General features: G+C 34.6%; 1 protein-coding gene and 1 pseudogene across 12 annotated transcripts in view; one reads left to right on the forward strand and one right to left on the reverse strand.

Moving 5' to 3' along the window:
• The window catches only part of DPY19L4 (dpy-19 like 4), a 63,516-nt gene that overhangs the window by 271 nt on the left and 40,236 nt on the right, over positions 1–23,009 (forward strand). For 3 of the 12 annotated variants that reach the window (XM_025043345.1, XM_025043347.1, XM_025043346.1), the window contains exons 1-6: positions 2,599–2,668; positions 4,328–4,438; positions 10,282–10,406; positions 17,317–17,407; positions 17,670–17,791; positions 17,903–18,048. In XM_025043345.1, the coding sequence (XP_024899113.1) occupies positions 2,614–2,668; positions 4,328–4,438; positions 10,282–10,406; positions 17,317–17,407; positions 17,670–17,791; positions 17,903–18,048 (650 nt within the window). In that variant the 5' untranslated portion in view covers positions 2,599–2,613. Of the gene's footprint in view, positions 1–15; positions 462–703; positions 893–2,598; positions 2,669–4,327; positions 4,448–6,310; positions 7,891–10,281; positions 10,407–17,316; positions 17,408–17,669; positions 17,792–17,902; positions 18,049–23,009 lie in introns of those variants that run through there. The other 9 variants (XM_006906826.3, XM_025043351.1, XM_025043348.1 and 6 more) reach the window with 8 other exon arrangements.
• Positions 6,127–6,245, reverse strand: LOC112475536 (annotated as a pseudogene).

The following is a 23,009-nucleotide window of genomic DNA, read 5'->3' on the forward strand; positions in this document are numbered from 1 at the left end:
GAGCAGGGCAGTGGGGAGGTTTGTGGAGAAATTCAGAAGGAGCGGAGTGAAGAAACCAAAGTTTTGTCGGCGGAAGTGGGAACAAAGGTGGAGCTTAGAGTTGGGAATCGGGTAGGAAGAGCAGCACCTGTGGGAGGTGTGTTTGAGAGGGAGGGCTGTGAGCACGTAATTCAGGGGATGAGGGATATAGTTTGATTCAGAAGATGTAGGTTTAGGTACTGAGTGCGTATTATAAAGTGATAGTTGTTTAACCAGATGCCTCCTTCCGAGTGTGCTCTTTAGGAGGCTGTGGATACTAACAAAAACAGTCCCCAGATTAGAAAAGGTGCATGCCAAGGGACAAAAGAGGCAGGGATTTGAGATTAACATGTAAGGTGAATTGGGAGGGGATGAACGAGCAGAAACTAAAGAAGGCCAAGTTTACTTATATGGTATGGGGAGATGGCAAACGGCTGAGACCTGTAAGTAGTTGAGGGGGAATTGGGAGGCCAGGAGTGCTTGGAGGACGAAAACTTTGTCGGGTGGACAAAGTTTTCCATGCCCCCGCAGGGCCAGTGCCAAGAAAATTAATTCATTCAGCAATATTTAGTTATAGAAAATGATAGATATTGAGAGAAAGATTGGGGAGTTGAGAGTAACTTAACTAGTGATAGCTATTCTGAGAAACATTCACGGCATAATAACTTTATGATACCCGTACTAGCTTCACGAAGAGATATATATTGACGGTGACGCTTGACCGAGCAGTTTTCATTTTGGTGCAAAACGTGCCTTTGTACCCTATTGAGTGGAGTTTGAATATGATCTACTGAGATTTAAGCCTTACTAAATGAACCAAGAGTGCAAAGGGAGTTTCAAGAATTCAGTGGAAAGCGATTTTAAAAATTCATTTGTAAGAAATGTTTGCTGTTCTCTGACTTGCTGTCCTGTCTCTATGTTCACACTGGCTTCATATTTGCTTTCTCGTCCTTGAATTTTCAGTGTTAAAACTGACCTAAATTTGAGACTCAACCCAAAAACAGCTTCAAAAACAAAACTGTTTGTAGTTGGTAAGGAATAATGTAATTCTATATGTTGCCTAGGTTTTATCTTTGGTTGCAGTATATTATTTAAGACATTTTTTTGGTATTTTTTCCTTTTCTGACTAATTGTAAATCCACGGATGTAGGTTGATAAGGTAGCTTGTATGTTACTATGAGCACTTTCATGCTTAAGTTAAAGCATAAAAATATTAACACTGCGGTATTTAAAGTCTTTAATATTCTGCATCGTACAAAATGAGAAATTGTTTTAGATTGTAGTTACACATAATTAAATAGATATGATGTGGAACCAATTAAGAATATATTTGTGAAATTTTACTTATGTGATATAAAATGAAAAAATGATTTTTGGTCGTAGAATTACAAATATTCCAGAGTAATTAAATGCATCTTATATAAGACAAATAATGGATTGCAGGTTAATTAAAATATATTTAATTCAACACATTTTTAAATTCCATAAAAATTTGGCTGCTTACTGTGGTAGGTGCTGGATATAATTGTCAACAACCAGTGAGTAATTAACTTCTTATTCATTATTATAATAATGCTAATAATGATATTTGTAAGCATGTCTGTGTACCAGGCATTGTTCTGAGTGTTTTACATTTATTTGGTACTTGATACTTTTTTTCAAGACACACGTTATCTTATATTCACTGTACTAAAATTAGATTAAATAGTCTGTTTTACTTGTGTCCACATGTTCTCTATATCCATTTTTGCTTATCATTTACACTCACTTGGATCCTCTTCATTACCCCACTTTTTTTCTAAGTAAATACTCTTCAGGAATCTCATCTTCCAAAAAACGTCTTCCTTTATGCTACAGAGAGTCAGAGTGTTCATATTTATGCTTTCTGAAAGAAATGTTAGAGCCAAGAAAGAAGTGACAACCTTGAGTAGAGCAGTATTAACACTTAACTTGGAAATTACTATCTGTAGTCTGGATGGACATTTGCAAAGCCTGTTTGTAGTTGTGTTATCTCCTGTGAGGATCATTGGACCAGAAATAGCAGATTGTTTTTGAGGCTATGTTATCATTTTCATTTTGTTTGATTTTTTTTTTGTTGTTTGCAATGCTAAAAAGTAAAATAGTGAAAGGAAACTTGAATTTTATCTTAGAGCTTTCCTATTGGAATTAATAATCCAGTTTTTCCACTGCTTTGGCCTTTGTCACTTATCCACATAGAGGTTCTTGACATCGTTTATCAGTGTTGAAGTTATAAGATCAATATAAAGGAAATAAGGTGAAATTTATGTCAATCAGATTTGTTACTTGGTGACAGGCAAAGAATTAGTTTTAGGAACAGGTTGAAGATATAGGCTAAAATGAATGCTATATTTCCCAAGTTGTACTTTTTGCTCCCACAATTTTGTGCCACTGAAATCGGCATGTTTTAAAATCAGTGCATGCATTTAGTATGGTAATGTTTTTTCCCCTTGTAAAACTTACTTAATAGTATCTTAAAATGTATGGCATCTTACTTAAGCAAATATAGTATTATAGATCCTTTTTAGAGTATTTATTTGTGTGGTCTTTATCATTGCTAATATAGATTCGTGAGAGATGACTGTTAAGATTTGTATGCTTCATATTATTTGGGAAAATGCAAAAGTTTTGTGTAAGTTTTACTTTTATAATTAAAATCCATTTATGTGCACAGTGAACATTTTATTAAGTCCCTGTAAAGTGACTCATAAAGAATTTTTTTAAAGAAGGAAATGATAGCTTTTTGTAAAGAACACCTTTTATGTTAATATCCTCTTCCCAATTTATCTTAAATGTGTGCCTTTGGAATCTAATGAAAATACCTACCTATCCCTTTGGTCACATACATTTGTTAATTACTTCAGTATATTTGTTAACTTGATTTCTGAAGTTATCCAATTAAGTTTTTTAATCCAGTACTATTAATGTGTTTAACATGCACGTGTAACTACTAAGTAAACTTCTTATATTTTTTCCTTGTATTCTTTTTTGATAAAATTAAAAATAATAACTTGCATCTGAAGACTTTATTTGGCTTTACATAAATCTTCATTCTTGTCGACTGCTTCTAACTTTTGCTTTAACCCATAGAAGAAGAATGTTAAAAGGGCATCACGAAGAAGGGCTATAATAGTATTTATTAGTTGACCCATATTTGCATGCAAAAAACTCCTCAAAATTCACAGTATAGCTTTTCTAATGTCATTTTCTAATTATTCAGTGGCTTCACTACGTAACATGACTACACAATAATTGATGGTATCGAAATGGTAAACAATTGACTACATATACAATTTTTTTTCTCACTGTGCCAGTTTTAAAGATATTTTGGCAAACATAAATTTGCTTTGAAGCTATTTTAAAATTTATTCATTTTCTACAGTAAAGTTAGAGAACAATTTAACTGATCAGCAGCAGTAGCTGATGCATTTCTCCTTTTTTGACTCCTCTTGTTAGGCTCATATTTCATAGCGTAAAGGCATCCCTAAGAGAAAAGAAAAAACTCTGCTTCTTTAAGGAGGAGATAAATTCTTGTACCACCTTATAAACTTAACAGGACTCTGTACCTACACAACAGCAAAACCTACCTCATAGGATAATTAATTCTAGGGAAGAAAAGTAGGTAAAGACTGAATATAGTAAATTCCTGTTCAGTTTGGAATTTAGTTTACTAATTTGAAGGTACTTTTGCATTACATTTTTTATTGGATATATAAAGGGTAGATAGTCTAATATTGGGAAATTTTTTGAGATCTTCCAAATATAGGGATATTTATAGGTTCAGCCTATTTTATAATACATAAATCTATATGACTATTGAATGATAATGATACTACAGTGCTGTGGAATTGTGCAGAACTTTCAGGATTGTTTATAGTTTTATGATTAATGCATTATATATTTTGATTAAAATAATTATGAATTATGTATTTGATACTCTGATAACTAGACTAATAAGCTAATTCATTGTATAACACTTTGTTCCCCAGTCATTCTGGAAAAGACTTTATTCTGGGATATTTTGAAAATAGCATCAGCTCAGGAGAAGAGCTCATTGGTTTATCAATAGGACTCTGAAAGCACAAGCATAGGTTGGAGGTGGAAACTATATTGTCTTCTTGTTTGTAGGAAAGACAGTTTTAAGGGGAGTGTTAAATTAATTATGAAAAAAGTTATCTTTATACTAAGAGATCTTTGTGTGACTTTTGCCTTAGTATAATAAAAGTTCATAATTCAGGATATAGACAGAATAATTTGATACATGTTGCAATAACTTTTCAAATATTTTAAGGGTCAGCTATAGAACTGCGCCAAAGAAAAAAGCCAAAGTCTTCAGAAAATAAAGAATCTGCCAAAGAAGAGAAAATCAGTGAGACTCCAGTTCCTGAAAGAGCTCCAAAACGTAAGTTAGGTAGATCTGGAGTTTTTGTGCTACTACAAAAATAGTTATGCTATGTAGTGTATTTTATAGTAACTTTTTAAATGTATAAACATTTTTAATCATGGTGTGATATCAGTCTACTTTCATTAGATTTTGCTGTAGAACGACCCCTAAATCTCACTCATTTACAACAGACATTTATTTCTGATTAACATTACATATCGTGCCTTCAGGTTGGCTGGTGTAACTTCATGTGTTACAAAAGAATAGCCCCTATATGGGACATGTTTTTCTTGTGGCCGAGAAAAAGAGCAGGAGAGCAGGCAGTCATGCAGGGCCTCTTAAAGTTTCTACTGAACTGGTACATTGTTACTTATACTCATTCTGTTGGCCCAACCCAGTCATATAAGTAATCCAGATAATGGGATGGAGAAGTATACTCTGACTACAGGGAAGCATTGCAGGTCACATGCTAGGGGGCAGGGATGAGTAATCTTTTTATAGGAAAGGACAAAATATTTGGGAATAATAATCACAGTCTACCATATTCCATCTTTTTAGTCATAAAAATTTTCTCTCCCTCAGATGAAATATATTTGCTACCTCCTCTACACCAAGGAAGAAACTCAGTCTTATCTCTAATCATGGCATCAGTCTTTAAGCCCAAGGTCTTTTTATCTACATCTGGGTCAGCTATGACTCAGAGACCTATAAATTAAAAGAAGTTATCTGCTCTGTGTCAGGGATCCCCAAGACCACCCCCATTTTCTGAAATTAGCTAGAAGGACTCATGGGTGTCAAATTAGAATCGTATTCACAGCTATGATTTATTACAGTGAATAATACAAAACAAATTCAGCAAAGGGAAAAGGCTTATGGGCTGAAGTCTACAAGAAACTAGGCACAAGCTTCCAAGATTCCTCTCCAAATGGCATCACACAGGAAGGACTTAATTCTTTCAGCATCAGAGTGTGATGTTTATAGTTTTGTCTACCAGGGAAGCTCATTAGTGACTCTGCACAGGGTTTTTGTTGGTGGCTGGTCATGTAACTTCTGCCTACCATCTACCAAAATTCTAGTGTCCCAGGAGGAAAGCAGTAGCATGAACCACATTGTACAAACAAAGAAGGCAGAGTAAACCACTTGTCAGTTAGCGAATGGTGGGAACCCTCCTGAAATCCAAGTCTCAAATGCCAACCAAGAGCCTACCTTGCAAGCAGGCCTTTCTTAGCAAAGCAGTTGCACTTCTGCACGTGCCCCCTTTCTCATTATACATTGTTGGATAGGGACAGGATAACCAAAATAAATGCTTTCATTCAGAAAGAGGAAGAGTGAGAGACATACATCAGCCACTGGTCCATAGCAGTTCTGATATTGCAGTAGATAAATAAGAGATCTTCTTACCTACGGGTAGGGAATGTTTCTTGATTAGGCCCCAATTGTTTTCCTTGGAAGTAGTTTCCCAGTTCATTGTTCTTGGCTCCACCCTGTAGAGGTCCTTCTATTTCCATTATCCTTCTGAACCATATCTGAACAGCTTTCTTAAATTGCTTCCTACCCATACAAAGTTGAGCACCCATTTATGTATATTTACTCAAATAAGATAAAGACAGTAGGTCATCTCCAGATCTAATTGAGGGACTAGCAGCAAGAAAACTTTTTGGAAGCTGGAAAAATAATCTATATTATGCTATGACAAAACGTTTGTGTGTCTACATCACCTAGTATTCTGAAATGGTCTCCCATCCAAGTACTAACCAGGCCCAACCCTGCTTAGCTTCCAAGATCAGACGAGATTGGGCACGTTCAGGGTGGCATGGCCATAGACTGACAAAACGTTTATAAAACTTCTGAGTGAATAGTTGTAATTTTAATACTAATTTTTTATTTTAGGTAACAAGATTGCAAAACAATGTGACTAAAGTGCCTTGATTATCAGCTGCATTTGATTACAGGAAAGAGATGTGTTTAGAACAGAATTGGCCTACTTGTAAGTAGGAATGAAGAGGAAAATAGAAAATCCAAAATTTCTGGGACTTACAGTGTTGAAGTGAGAACTTTTTTTTTAACTAGTCAGAAATTAAAATTGAGAAATACTTTGAATAAGAAAGGCCGATTAAGGTGAATTCTTAGGGCAGTAACCAAATCAAGGGCATGGCTGTCACATAGTTTATTAAAGTGTATAAATGAATTAAGGTAGTTCCTAGTAAGTTCTTATAGTAGGACAAAGCACTTAGGGGAAAAGGACAAAGAATGTGGTCCCACAAAAATTAGATAAGCTCAAAATACATGTTAAATCTTTAAAAGAGGCATATCTAGGAAAACAATTATGAGTATAGTTATTGGAATATGGAGCTGACTGGAATCAAATAAGTAAAAAGCCCACAGAATTATTCTTTGCAAAAATGAGTGATTTAATTTTAAATTAAGGTATAATTAACATACAATAAAATGCACAGACTGTAGGTGATAAATGAGTTTAGCCATTTGAATACAGCTGAAATAAGATAGAGAACATTTCCATTATCCCAGAAAGTTCCTTTGTATCTCTTTTCAGTAGATTTCCTCTGTACCCCACAAGACAACCACTCTTCTTATATTTTTCAATATCGATTAACTTTGCATGTCTAGAATTTCATTTAAATGGAATCATACAACAAGTATGCTTTTGTGTCTAGATTCTTTCACTTAGCTCAGTATGTTATCCGGTATAATGATTTTGAGATTCATTTTTGTTGCTGTAATTGTTTATCCCTTTTTTTTGTTGGACATTTGAGCAGTTTCCAGTATTTACTTTTTATGAATAAGGCTGCTATGAACATATACAAATCCTTTCGTGGACATCTGTTTTTATGTCTCTTAGGTAAATACCTAGAGAATTGCAAGCTAAGCTTTTGAGAGAGATGTACTGTCAAAAGAACTGCCAGCCTAGATTTAGAAGGACACAGCTATCGAGGTCTTAAAATGATGTTTGAATCTATATTCTATATGCAGGAAGCAAGCTGAGGAAGCTGCTCTTAGGGTATCTTTCATGAGGAGGAGTGAGTGTTCTGCTTTTGGGAGGGAAGTGAATATTTGTGATTAATGAAGCAGATTCTGCTGGAACCTTTTCTTCTTCCCAAATGTTTGCTCTCTTCCCTAAAAGTGGATTATGCATTCCTTCCCATTGCTATGTGATTTGGAGCACCCCTCTGAAACAGGGTATACTTCCCTACCCCAGTGTCGGGTTTATCAATGTGACTTGCTGGGCCAATGGAATATGAGTGGAAGTAGCAGTGTACTACTACTGACCAGAAGCTGTAAGAGGCTGATTTTGCCTGTTTTCCTCTTTTCTTCTGTCGTGAGAACATGTCTCAAGTAAGGATTGATCCCAATCTGGAACTCTGAAGAAGATACAAGGAGAGCCAGAGCTAATTTGAAGTCTGGAATTGAGTGGAGAGTTACCGCTTACCTGAAACCTACAAGTAACATGAGTGAGAAATAAACCTTTGTTTTTTAAGCCACTGATAGTTTGGGGTCACATTTTTATCACAACAAAGCTAACTAATAGAGTAATCTTTTAAAGCATTTGGGAAATGAGTATAAAAAATGTAATTAAACAATCCAGATATAACAACTATGAAATAGTATTTTAACTCTTGGGAAATGAGTATAAAAAATATAATTAAACAATCCAGATATAACAACTATGGAATAGTATTTTAACTCTGACTACAAAAACATATTTTCAGGCCAGAAAATGTGGAAAATAGAGAAAAGTGTAATAAAGATAAAATACATGCATAATTCCAGTAGATATAGCTACTCTTAAAATTTTGGCAAGTATTGTATATTTTTTAATGTACTTGTACTATTTTTTACTTTTTGTGAGATCAACTTCTACATTTCTTAATGTGTCACTAGCTTTTCCTGTGCTTTAAAGATTACTTAACTGTGCCCTATACCATTGATACTGTATTTATGTATTTTTGTGCATGATCAGCATTTTACAAATGAAGGGACTGGAGCACAGAGAATTTATCTGATTAGGCTGGTTTATGACTAACATAACTTAGAAGTCAGATCCTTTTCAGTTTTCCAATTAAAATGATAATTTTTTTAAGACTGTAAAAACATTAAGGTCCAGAGGCCCAGAGCTTCTTTATTTTCTCTAAAATATATCTACTTATGTCAAATACTGATAGCTTAATTCCATCTTTTACTCTTTATAAAAAATTTTCAGAAACAAAATATTTGATATTAAGGTAAGGCATTTATATACAGATATTCCTAAACTTACAAGGAGGTTACCTCCTGATAAACCCATCGTAATTTGAAAGCATCCTAAGTTGAAAATGCATTTAAACTACACGGTAGAATGTCAGTTGTTTACCATTGTGATCATTTGCGAGACTGGGAGCTGTGGCTGTCTGCTGCTGCCTAGCATCACAGAGTATTATACCATATACCACTAGCTAGGGAAAAGATCAGAATTCAAAATTTGAAGTACAGTTTCTACTGAATGCATATCATAAAGTCAAGAAGTTGTAAGTAGAAATGCCATAGATCAGGTACCATCTGTATAAGATTTGGTTGAATATATTTTTATAACAGCCCCTAATAATTAGGATTGATTTGCCACTGTCTAAGACTTAATGGAAAAAAAAACAGGAAAAGATCCATGTTTAGAAGCCTTGAATTACATTTGCCAAACTGACACCACACATGAGTTTTCTTATTTGTTTTTTTTACTGAATTCTAACTATGTGCCAGGATGCTTTACACATGCTATTGGAAACAGTAATTTTAAAACAGCTGTATCATACTTACACTAAATTTATTAGGTAATGTTTTTCAAGCATTTTGAATATAGTTCATATTAATATAGCTAGTCTTTAATGTCTCTAATATGCTATGCAAACTAATATTTATGAAATAATGTTTTGAAAATAACTAAGATTTTAGTTTAGCTAAACTAATAAATTGACAAGTTGATTTTTACAAACTTTCAGTTATCCGGTAACAGAACACTGTGCTTTGGGCCCCTAGGCTTATGCTTATTATTAATCTTAATAGCTATAGCAGGACTAAATCATCCTGTGTGTAGAAAATCCAAATGTGTTTTATGTTATTTCATCAAGAGGTAGTTATATATAACAGTTGTATATGATGTTTTAAATACATAATCATCAAAAGCCATTGAATTGTATACTTCAAATGGTTGTAGTTTATAGTATGTAAATTATTCTTTAATAAAGAAAAAATTCCTTGATAAAGGAAAATATCAGTAGTAATTCCGAATGAACCTGTATTTTTTTCTTTAGATATTTGCTAGTATATTCCTTTTTTAAATTAATAGGCTTTAATTGTAAAAATATTTTTTATTTATAGAAGAATTGAACAGATAGTACAGTCCGCATGTTACTACCATCTCACACACAGTTTTCCAAATTCATGAATCGATATTGACACATTATTTTAAACTGAAGTGTGTATTTTATTCGGATTTTTTTGGTTTTTACCTAAAGTTCTTTTTCCTGTTCCAGAATCCCATTCAGGATATATTACATTTAGTTGCCATGTCTCCTTAGACTCCTCTTGGCTGTGACAGTTTCGTAGGCTTTCTTTGTTTTTGAGGGTCTTCACAGTTTTGAGGAATACTCGTTAAGTATATTGTAAGATGCCCCTCTATTGGAATTTGCTGTTTTTCTCATGAATAGATTAGGATTATAAATTTTGGGGAGGAATACCACAGAGTTAGAATTCCATTTTCATCACATCATATGAAGGGTATATATTAACCTTTGATTACTTTTCCTTTTAATAGAAATGCATAAATATAAATATTTGATCTACATCTGATTACTTTTAATATGCTTTTTCAGATGTATTATTTCAGCGCTTTGCAAAGATTTTCATTGGCTGTCTTGCAGCAGTTACTAGTGGTATGATGTATGCTCTCTATTTGTCAGCATACCATGAACGGAAATTCTGGTTTTCAAACAGGCAGGTAAGAAGAAAGACTTCTGAGCATGTGAAAGTTGTTTTAGTATTTAATATTAATTTAGGTAATGTGCTTTCTAAGGAGCCAAAATAGATGTGTATTATATATGACAAATGCTTTCTTATTTACAGCCGTTTAGAAACAAAATGGTGTAGAAGCTGTTTTGAGAACACAGTCATAGTATCAACCTTGAAAATTTTAATAGAATGTATTCAAGGCCATAAAATAGTAACTATGAGGGTGCTTTCCTTCGTGCAATTAATTTATCAGGGACTTTTGATGACAGTGAAATGGTATGGAGTTTAATCAGCTTTTTAGTGGTTTTGATAGTTTACATTTCAGAAACAATCTGCGTAAATTCCAGCATCAAAATATATTAATTTTTAGATTATGTGATTAGAATGTTTTGGGGTGGGTGAAAATGATTAACAGGCATAGCGGTATTCAGGTGTTGCCTCATATTAGTATGTTTAATGTTGGGTTTTAAATCATGTATATTCCACAACTCTTTAGTCACTGTAATTATATTCATAGTTTATTTGGCCTTTGATAAGTTTGTTTTAAACTTACTTTCATAATCAGATTTAATGTGTATTGACAAAGTTCACAGTGTTACTACTTGACTCTAAACGGTTTTCTTTTAGCCCAAACTGTTTAGTTATTGTTCTTACTTTTGAGCAAGTAGTTAAGCTGACTAAATGTTTTTAAGCCATTGATTTACCTAGCACCACCAAAACATTTAACTGAATATATTGGTTTGACAAAAGCTATTACTGTAGCATATCTTATTTCCTTAAAAATGTTATCCAGATAAACTCTTGGTAGTTCCCAAACTGAATATACAATAAAATCATCTGGGGAGCTTTCAAAAAATGACTTCCCTCGCAGATTCATAGTTCAGGGTGAGGGAGTGACTGGAATCATTATTTCAAAAAATAATTGTAAGCAATTTTGTTGTGTGGGCAGAATTGAGAACAACCGGAGGTTTGGAAATACAGAAGGCATTCCTCATGAACCTTGTTTTTCATAGCATTATGAGCAAGGAGCATTGGTGTCATCTGGGAGCTTTTTCAGAACTTCAGATTCTTTCAGTTCCTACTTTATAATTGAATCTACATTTTAATAAGATCTCTAAGAATTTCATATGCACATTAAATTTGAGAAACACTGATTAAGAGTTTACGTCTTTGAAACCTTAGAAAGAAACAAATCTGTTTCTATTCATAAAAAATCCTTTTAAGGAAATTTATTTAGATTAATAAGCTGTAAATGAGAAAAAAAGGGTTCACTGATCAAATATAACTGAGAAAGACATCCTCCTGGAGATTGATGATGCATAATGTATACTAAAATTCTGAAAAGTCTTTCAATAAAGAAACCTATTTAACTTTCTTTAATCCAGCCTTTCACACAGGCTATTTGACTATAGAATTCGTTTTCGGTAACATCCATTTATATCTTAGGAAGTTCTGTTGATCAAACTTTGTGAAAACTACTCTGATATCTTTTGTTTTTGTATTGATAAATATTATGCATGAATAAGTTTCTTTTAAAAATACAGATTTAAAAATATTTCGTCTTTCCACCTTCCTCCCCTTTGGCAACCATCGGCTTGTTCTTTATGTGGGTCTGTTTCTGTTCTGTTTTGTTTATTCATTTGTTTTTTTAGAGTCCACATATAGGTGAAATCATATGGTATTTTTCTTTCTCTGTCTGACCTATTACACTTAGCATAATTTCCTCTAGGTCCACCTATGTTGTTGTAAATTGCAAGATTTTATTCTTTTTTATTACTGAATATTCTGTTGTATGTATGTGTACGTATATCTCACATCTTCTTTAACCATTCACTTATTGATGAACATCTAGGTTACTTCCATATCTTGGCTACTTCTAATAATGTTGCAGTGAACTTGGGTGCATATATCTTTTCAAATTATTGTTTTTTTTTCTCTTCAAATAAATACCCAGAAGTAGAATTGCTGAATTGTATGGCAGCTCTATTTTTAATTTTTTGAGGAATCTCCATTCTGTTTTCCACAGTGACTGCACTAATTTACATTCCCACCAACAGTGTATGAGGATTCCCTTTTCTTCACATCTTTGCCAGCACTTGTTATTTGTTGATTTATTGATGATAGCCATTCTGACAGGTGTGAGATGATACCTCACTGTGGTTTTAATTTGCATTTTCATTATGATTAATGATGTTGAGCATCTTTTCATATGTCTCTTGGTCATCCGTATGTCCTCTTTGGAGAAATGTATTCAGGTCCTCTGCCCTTGTTTTTTTTTAAATTTGTGAGGGATTTTATAATTTAAATTTTTAATAAAATTTGTGAGGGATTTTATTTTTTTAATAAACTCTTGGTTTCTTTTTTTAATTATTTCTTTTTAATTTAGAGTTGTCATACAATATTATATTAGTTTTAGGTGTGCAACAGTGATTAGACATTTATATAACTTAACAAAATGATCACCCTGATAAATCTAGTACTCCTCTGACACCATAGATAGTTATTACAATATTATTGACTATGCTGTGCATTATATCCCCATGACTTTTGTAATTACCAATTTGTACTTCTTAATCCCTTCCCCTTTAACACCCATCCTCCCAACCCCCCTCCCATCTGGCAACCATGAAAATTTCTCTCTATCTATGCGTTTGTTTCTGTTCTGTTTATTTGTTTGTTTGTTTTGTTCTTTAGATTCTGCATGGAAGTGAAATCATATGGCATTTGTCGTTCTTTGTCTTACTCCACTCAGCTCAATACCCTCTAGGTCCATCCATGTCATTGCAAAATTTCATTCTTTTTATAAGCACCACGCTCTAACCAACTGAGCTAACCAGACAGCCATAAGATTTCATTCTTTAAAAAAAATTTTTTTTATGGCTAAGTAATAGTCTGTTGTGTAAATGTACCACTTCTTTTTTATCCATTCATCCATTGATGGACATCCAGGTAGCCTTCATATTCTGACCATTGTAAATAATGCTGCAGAGAACATATGGATGCATATGTCCCTTCAAAATCGTGTTTTGGGTTTCTTTGGATAAATCCACAAAAGTGGGGATTACTGGGTTCTTCTTTGTCTCTGTTATAGCCTTTGTTTTAAAGTCTATTTTGTCTGGTATAAGTATTGCTACCCCAGCTTTTTTGTTTCTATTTCCGTGAAACATCTTTTTCTATCTGTCAGCCTTTAGTCTGTGTGTGTCTTTTAATCTGAAGTGAGTCTCATATAGCTAGCATATGTAAGGGTCTTGATTTCTTATCCAATTCATCCACTCTGTGTTTTGATTGGAGCATTTAATTCATTTACATTTAAAGTAATTGTTGCTAGATATATAGTTATTGCCATTGTATTCACATCTTTTTTCTTTTTCTTCTTAAAGAAGTCCTTCTAACATTTCTTGTAATACTGGTTTGATGGTGATGAACTCCTGTAGCTTTTTCTTGTCTGGGAAGCTCTTTATCTGTCCTTTGATTCTGAATGATAGCTTTGGTGAGTGATCTTGGTTGTAGATCCTTGCTTTTCATCACTTTGAATATTTTGTGCCAATCCCTTCTGGCCTGCAAAATCAGCTGACAATCTTATGGGAGCTCCCTTGTAGGTAACTAATTGCTTTTCTTTTGCTGCTTTTAAGATTCCCTTTGTCTTTAACCTTTGGCATTTTAATTAAGATATGTCTTGTTGGCCTCTTTGAGTTCATCTTATTTGGGACTCTGCATTTCATGAGCTTGTATGTCTTTTTCCTTCATCAGATTAGGGATGTTTTCTGTCATTTTTTCTTCAAATACATTTTCAGGTTTCTTTGCTCTCTGTTCTCCTGGTATCCCTATGATGCGAATGTTGTGATGCTTGATGTTGTTCCAGAAGCCCCTTAAACTAGCCTCATTTTTTTTTGTTGTTGTTGTTGCTGCTTTTGTTGGTTGGGTGTTTTCTGCTACCTTATCATCCAAATTGCTGATTCCCTCTAATGTGTCCATCATTTGAGTTATTGTATTCTTCATTTATGACTGGTTCTTTTTTATATTTTCTATCTCCATTTTTATGTTTACTATCTCTTGTTGAAGTTCTCACTAATTTCATTGAGCATCCTTATGACTAGTGATTTGAACTCTGTGTCTGGTAGATTGCTTGTGTCCATTTTGTTTACTTCTTTTTTTGGAGCTTTGTTCTGTTCTTTCTTGTGGGATATGTTTCATTGTATTCCCATTTGGGCTGCCTCCCTGTGTTTGTTTCTATGTACTGGGTAGAGCTGCTGTGTCTCCCAGTCTTGGTAGGTGTCCTGTGGGGCCCAGTGGCACAGTCTTCCCTGGTCACCTGAGCTGGGTGCTTCACATGTGTTTCTTGTATGGATTTTGTGTGCCCTCCCGTTGTAGTTGAGCCTTGGTTGCTGTTTGCATGTTAGTGGGAGGGATTGACCCTCAGGCTGATTGGTTGTAAGGACTAGGTGGTAAAGGGCTTACTCTATGGAGCAGGATTTTAGTAGGGCTCTGGTGCCTGCCCAGTCTTGCCTTTTGGGTGTGTTGTTTTCAGATGCAGCCCCAAGTGGTGCTTCATCTCCTGTCAAAGCTGGCCACTGGGCTTGCTGGCTCCCGGTCCTCTTAGGAGGGGCCCCATTACAGGACAAGTTCAGGCGCAGCCTGTGCACTGTCTGGGGCCACCTGGCAAGAGTCAGCAAGCAGATGGTCACCACCTGTGCTGGGCTTAGAGGTGCCTTAAGAGGCCAAGATGCAAATCGAGGCTGGCTGCCTCTAGTGCCAGGCTTGGGGCCACTCAGCTAGAGGTACAGGGCTCTCCCAGGTGAGATGCTGCTTGTTATGGTTTTGTGAACCTTTAAGAGATTTTAGGAAAATCCGCAGCATGAACCAAGAGAGGCCATTTGTATGGAAAAGCCACTGGAGGCAGCTTAGGTGGGTCTGCAAGTTTGGAGGGGTGGGGTCTTAGGGTATCACCTGGGTGGAGCAACCAGTGTTAGCCAGGTGGTGAAGACTCAGATGTGACGGCCTCCCACATCTGCACACCAGGACAAGGAGGGCTCAACCAAGCAATATGGATTCTGCCTGCACTTCTCTCTATGAGAAAGCTGTCCCTTCAGTCCTTGCCTTGAAGCCAGATAATTCTGTTCCTCCCAGTATGTCCCTGGCATTTTTTTGAGCAGCTGCCCCAGCTCTGACGCTCAGAGTGTGTCCATCAGTGAGTAAGACCGTGCAGGGGCCCTTTAAGAGGAACATTTGCAATTCTCACAGCCCTTCATCTTCCTCAGCCACAATCCTTGCAGTTTTTCATAGCCAGAGGTTGTAGGGACTTCTCCTCCTGGCACTGGAATCCTAGACTGGGAAGACTGGCTGTGGCTGTTATCATTTGCTCCTTGGGAAGGGAGAGGGCTCTCCACAGCCAAGATACACCTCTGGATTCTCAACCACCATATGAGATCGTGGGACCAGCCTATTTTGCTCTCTGCCCCTCCTACCAGCCTCCAGGGGAGCTCTTATGTATATCCCCAGTTGTAGGACTTCTGTTCAGTCAGACCTCAGGCAACTCCCAATAATTTTAATGTGGTCCAGAAAGGAGGCAAGCCATCTTAATGGGAAGTCCTCTTTGAATTCTTTATCAGGCAGTTTGCTTATCTCCATTTCCTTAGGGTTTTTTTTCTTTAGATCTTTTTTGTTCCTTTATAAGTCTTCTGTCTTTTCATTTTATTTGACTTTTATTTGTGTTTGTTTTTATGAATTAAAGAAAATACCTATCTCAGTCTTTAGAAAGTGGCCTTATGTAGAAGTGACATCTATGTAGGCTGTGTATGCTGGATTATTTTGGCTGGCTGGTAGGAGCCAGTCGTGTGCTTATGGTGTCTGTGGTGTCAGGGTGTTGTCATGATGAGCTGGAGTGGCAAGTGTATTTATTGATGCCCTATTGATACTGCTTGCTTCCTTTGTCTGGGGCTGAAATGGGTTTGGGCAATGTGTCTAGGAACACATTGCAGCGATCTTGCAGGTAGGCCAGAACACTTGGATGGAGCCCCCAACCACTCTAAGGAGGTGGAGGGGAAGGTAAACAAGGGCACTTACCAGCACCTCCAACCCCAAGAATTCCTGCAGCTCTGGAGGGCTCCCATGGTTTCTCAGGCTTCTCTATTCAATCTCTTGTTGTTCAGAAGCTTTTTGTTCAGCCCTCAGCTGCCTTGAAGAAGTAATTGATCTCTATATACGTGTATCTTTGAGTTGTTTATAGGATGGGACAAATTCATTGTCTTTCTATGCCGCCGCTCTCTTGGACCTCTCTAAAAGATTATAGATTTATGAAAGTCTGATTCAGCAGAACAAGCATACGGTTTCTTAATGTTTTTGACTACCTATATGTCGGGTTTTGTATAGCCTAAATTTCAGAATTTTAAGATTTACTTATGTTTCTGGAAGTTCATTTGAAAAGCACTGATTTTGTATATGATGCTCTTGAAAAGTACTAAGTAACAGTTTGCTGTTTTGTATACACAGGGAGGTGGAATAGTAATAGAAAATGCTACTTCTTAAACTTACTTTCTTCTTAGGGACTAATAACACCGCAAGCATCTTTTATTACCTTCCTTATTATTCTTGCTATCCTTAGGGCATTTCTTTTGGTTTTTCTTCTAGAATTTCCTTATATATTTTGAGTATAGAGTAAGAAAGTGGTCCAATTATAAATGACTTGTGAGTTACAATCCATTTTAAACCTTAGATGTTTTATTAAAATGATTGCCAGATTATTATATTTAATATGGCCACTAGTAATGGAAGGAAAATTCAAACATATCTTTGAATATAAGGATAAGTAAATAGCATTAGTATAGAAGATAAGGAGAGAGAATGAAGATAGCAGTTCAAATTTAGGACACTGGCATTTAAATAATTATATTTTCTTTTAGGAGCTTGAACGGGAAATCACATTTCAGGGTGACAGTGCCATTTATTATTCTTATTATAAAGATATGTTAAAGGCGCCTTCATTTGAAAGAGGTATGATAACCACATTTGTATTTTTAATAATAATATTTTTCTAAAATTATACGTGCTATTTAGGAGCCCTTGAATGTGGAGATTTGTCTCAGAATATAGGTATGCTCTTTCTTGTACATAATAAAATAATTGGAAAAAATGAGACACAGTATTTTGAGATCTTTTTTGATAATAATTTAAAATATTTATGACCTCTGAATGACATGCTTAATTATTGTAAAAGCAGAATAAATAAATTAGAGGAAAAATTTTCTGTCTTTAGGTGTTTATGAACTGACACATAATAATAATACTGTATCTCTGAAGACCATAAATGCAGTGCAGCAAATGTCTCTATATCCAGAACTTATCGCCAGCGTTTTATATCAAGCAACTGGTAGCAATGTATGTGTTTTTCTTTTTACTATAATAGTTATTTTCTCATATACCTATAAATCCTCAAAATTATTTAATGTCATCCTATTATCTCCTTCTCTCTCTCTTTTTTTCAATTAGGAGATTATTGAGCCAGTATATTTCTATATTGGTATTGTTTTTGGATTGCAAGGAATATATGTTGCTGCTTTATTTGTTACAAGTTGGCTTATGAGTGGAACTTGGCTAGCGGGAATGCTTACTGTGTCATGGTTCATTATTAACAGGTAAGAAAGATGTTTTTAATTAAGTTTTACAATTTTTTGTGACTGTTGTAGTCACTTGTAACTCCCATGCCCCCTCCCCCGCAGATATTCTACACACTAATCCCCACTCTGGGAATTTGATGAGATACCATTCTTGTGATTATGTTACGTCAAATGGCACAGTTGACCTTAAAATAGGATTACCTGGTGGCCCTGATCTAATCTTATAAGCTCTTAAAAATAAAAGTGGAGAGCTTTTTTCAACTGAAAGGGAAATCAGAGATACTCTAAGGATGAGAAGGATTTGCTGCACTGTTGCTGGATTGAAGTGAGGAGGAAATGACTGCTGCCAATAACCAGTGAGCTTATAAAAGCCCCAATAAGAAGTGTAGCCCTGGCTGATGCTTCCATTTTAGCTTAAGGAGCCCCGAAGAGAATCCAGCCATACTCTGCTGGGTTTGTGAGCTAATAAATCTCTGTTTTAAGTCACTATATTTGTGATCATTTGTCATGCAACAATTTAAAAAATAATATACCCACCTTGTATCTCTACTTTCAGATGTAGTGACTTATGGATATACCTCTTTTTTCCTTTTATTTAAAATTGATGTCATAAGCTTCATGAAAAGCAGGAAGATGCATCAGATACATTATTATAAAGTTAACTACCACAGATAACAATCTATATTAATCTATGACTGTGCTTTGAATTAATAAACCCATCCCTTTTGGTGAGCAAAGCAGCCTCAGTTCTTTAGTAGTGAGTAAAAAGAGTAGAGGATGGGGCTTCTTTGAAATGGAGGGCTGGTTTGAGACATATCATAAAATTTTTATTGACATTGGTCAGTGTCAAAAAATTTATTCTTTGAATTATGGCATTCTCCTTCCTCATAATACTTTCCCTTCCATAACCCTTATTAAATTTTAAAAAATGAAACATTTCTTCTGTTACCCATTTCTTTCAGTGATTGCCAAATGAAAAATAATAATACTTTCAAGTTATTGAGATTCAGCATTAAGGGCTGTTATCTCTTAACAGGGCTTTGTTTAATAGTCACAGCTGGCAAGAATTTGGTATAAAGAATTGTTTAAATCTTCCTTAGAAGTTTTCAAGTATAGCTATTTAGCTTTATGAATTAAGTATATTTTTTCTTAAAAATACAGGGATGAACCAAACTTTATTATAACAAAAGCAATATATGTATGCTGTGGAAAATTAAAACCAGCAAAAATAAAATAACTTCACATTTCCACCACTTAGAGGTCACTCAGTATTTTTTATACCTTGATGTATGCAGCATGTGTGTATTTGTATATGTATTTTTTTGTCAAAATGAGATATATTGTACATAGTGTTTTATATCCTGCTTTCTTTGGCAGTCTGCCTTTTCAATTCAATAGTTTTTTATCTTATTTAATACTCAGTCCATATTACGGTTTCCTTCATTGACCCCAAAATACCCCACATATAGCTGGATTATCCAATTTAGTATTTAATCCAGGACCACATATTGCATCTGGTTATGGTCCTTAATTTTCTTTAAATTCAACATAGTCCCTTTTTTATGACAATGGCTTTTTGAAGGAACTTACTCAGTTGTGCTACACACTGTTACACCATATGGATTTCTCTTGCTGTTTTCTTGTGGTGTCATCTAGCTTTTTCCTTTTTATCTTTTGTTTCCATAAGTTGGAAGTTATATCTAAAGGCTTAATGGGTTCCAGATAAACATTTCTGATTAAAATGTATCATAGATGATGTGCTTTTCATGTTCCGTGACATTAGAAGTTATATGGTATTTAGTTGGCCTCCCCTGAGTAAAGCTGAGATTGACTGCTGGTTTGGGGGGATGACAGTCTGATATCTTTATTGAATAATCATGTTTTCTTCTTAAGACTAGAAAATAATCTGTATGGTGTTTTGGGGCACCAAATGAATGTCCTTTTCACCATTAACTATTTACCTATGGGTTATAACTCAAGTTAGTAATCTTTACAGAAATGACTAATTTCATTAGGGTTTATAAAATTTATACTTTGCTATTTTCATTAGGTACATTCTTCATTTTTCAAAGGTGTTTTTTTTTTCTTTTACTTAACCAGAGTTCTTTGGTTATCTTTAAATTCAGTTCATATTAGAAAGTCAGACGAATGTTTAATTTCACTTTAATTACCAACTTCTAATAAGAGATTTTCTTGGTAGCTGTCTCAGATATGCTAAAAACTTTTTCTGGTGTTCTCTTTTTTAATATCTTCCTCTACTTAGGGATTTTCATTAGGGCTAAATCCAATACCATAATTGTTCTTTTTGTTGCTCAAATTGTAACACTTTGGTCAATAGGAGTTCTCTCAGGCTGACTTCTGAGTTCTTTTGACATATCTTCATTAATTTTTAAAAACTTTGTTTTCTGGCTCAACAAGGCAAGCAAGCACCTTGTACATTCCCTGTGAAAGATTTGGAATTACACATTTCTCTCTGGTTTCTTTTAATATAGAATAGTATTAGAGAATCTGGTGGGGATGTTAGTTAGGGAGAGAAGATGATATGTCAGAAAGTGCCCGTTAGAGAATATTTTAAGTTGCCATGTACTTTTCTAAAATTTTTAGTATTCATTATTAGAAATTTAATAGCACACTCATAGAAAGTTACTTCATTACTCATAGACCAAGTCTAGAAAGTCTTGCTTTTTAGAGTGAAATTGTATATAGTATAATACAAGCATTATTTGAAATATAGACCTTCTAAAAGGATTGCTTTTTGATTGTGTGATGTATTAGTTATTGCTATATATACAAATCATCCTAAAACTTAACAGTTTAAAACAATAAACATAATCTCACAATTTCTGAAGGTCAGGTATCTGGTGTGGCTTAGCTGGGTGGCTCTGGTTCAGGGCCTTCTACTGGCTTTAAGCATTTACTTCCAAGCTCACTCATGTGGCCGTTTATAAGAAGCCTCAGTTCCTTATTGGCTGTTGGCCTAGAAGGCTTTAGTTTCTCATCACATGGGCTTCTCCATAGGGTTGTTCACAGCTTGGCTGCTGGTTTCCTTGAGAGTGAATCTTCCAAGAGAATATGCAGTGAACGTGCCATAGTGGAAGCCAGATGTCTTTTATAACGTAATCTCAGAAACGATATACCATCACTCTACCATATACTATTTGTCACAGACTAGTTGTGGTGCAACATGGGAAGTGACTACACAGGGTGTTAATACCAAGAGGCAGGGACCATTGTGAACCATCTTGGAGACTGCAATGAACTTTTCATATTCATTTTTTTTAATCTCCAGAGCTGTCTTCATCAGAAATTTGAAGAAGTCCAGGCATCTTTTTCATGTAAAAATAATAACAGTAAAGAAGTTAAAACTCACTGTCAAAGAGAATATTTTAGAGACCTTAGTAAGAATTGTAAGAAAATTGTTTTTTTTGATGACAATTGTTTGCCTTATTTAGTGACACTGTGTATTCGAGTTAGCTGGAACAGGACTTAAGTAGAAAAATTAACCTGGTCTAGTCTACTAAAATGTATCTTTTGGCAATTAAAACATACTTAGCAAGTAGTTTTTTTTAATGTTTGTTTTGCATTTTGTTTATTTTTTATTGGTATATATCTTATACTGTTGATCTTTGAATAACAAGGGTTTGAACTATGTGGGTCAACTTATATGTGCATTTTTTTGCAGTCAGCCCTGCATATCCCAGATTTTACATCTGTGGATTCAGTTAACCTCAGATTGAATACAGTATATTTTCGATCCGTAATTAGGAATCCATGGATGTGGAAAGCCAACAGTATGCATTGTTCTATGCCATTTTATACAAGAGACTTGAGCATCCGTGATTTTGGTATGAGTTGGGGTCCAAGAACCAATCCTTTGTGTAGATATTGAGCGATGACTTTGGTTTTTGGGGAGCCAAAAGTTATACATAGATTTTCAGGTATGCAGGGTTCTGTGCCCCTCACACCTGCATTGTTCAGGGGTCCACTGTACTGCAAAATATATCTTTTTTTTTAAAAAAAAATTAAGTTTATTGGAGAAAATATCTTAATGCCACGAAAGAATGTATTTTTTATTCATAAGATTTAGAGTTTATATCTGATTGCTCAGAAAAGTATAAAAAGATTTTAATTATTCCATTCTATTACAATCATTAGTAGTGTTCTTAATCGTATTTTGGTTACTTGTTTCTTAACACCATAAAGGAAAAGCAACGTAAAATAGCTCCTGTGTTATAAACTTTAAAAGATGTAGGCATACTAGAAAATCTTGTCTACATATACATACCTAGGTATCACTTTCAGTGGAAACATCTTTATGTATTTGAAGAGCAAAGACAATATGTGATTCAAAGTCTATATTAAATTTAATCTTTGGGGAAAAAAGTAACTATATTGGGAATGGTAAAGAGGTAAGATGTAACGAATGCACATGTCCCAAATGTACAGTTAACAGAAAATAGTGGTAACACATGATGCTGGTTCTGTTGTGATAATATTGGCGTACTTAGGATGCTTGTGAAGGTCTAAGTTTTTTCAATTTTAGGTAGTAGGATTTTGGAATTCCATTTTATTCCAAGGAAGTCATCCAGAAAAAAGAGGGAAAAGTTTACTACTTAAACTTATTTATTATAGTATTATTTTCAATAATATGAAAAATTAGAAAACCACTTAAATATAAAAAATGGTTAGGTAAATTGTAATTAATTGATACAAAGGAACATGCAGCCATTAAAAGTTATACTGATATTGTATAGATGTTTTTAAACTCTCACACGTTATATGTTGACATACCAACTGGTTTACATGTGTAATCTAATAACTCAATGTTTCTCATACTTTATATTTAAAACTTCTGTCAGATTCTATGTGTTGGCTTAAATAGTTTGAATTATAATGTGACTTAAATATAAAACATGGTAAGCTTCTTATGCTTAAAAGCAGTTGTGCTACTATTAAACCAATTTACTAGTGAAATAACA

Source organism: Pteropus alecto, unplaced genomic scaffold (genome assembly GCF_000325575.1).
Source record: "Pteropus alecto unplaced genomic scaffold, ASM32557v1 scaffold51, whole genome shotgun sequence".
Taxonomy (NCBI): domain Eukaryota; kingdom Metazoa; phylum Chordata; class Mammalia; order Chiroptera; family Pteropodidae; genus Pteropus; species Pteropus alecto.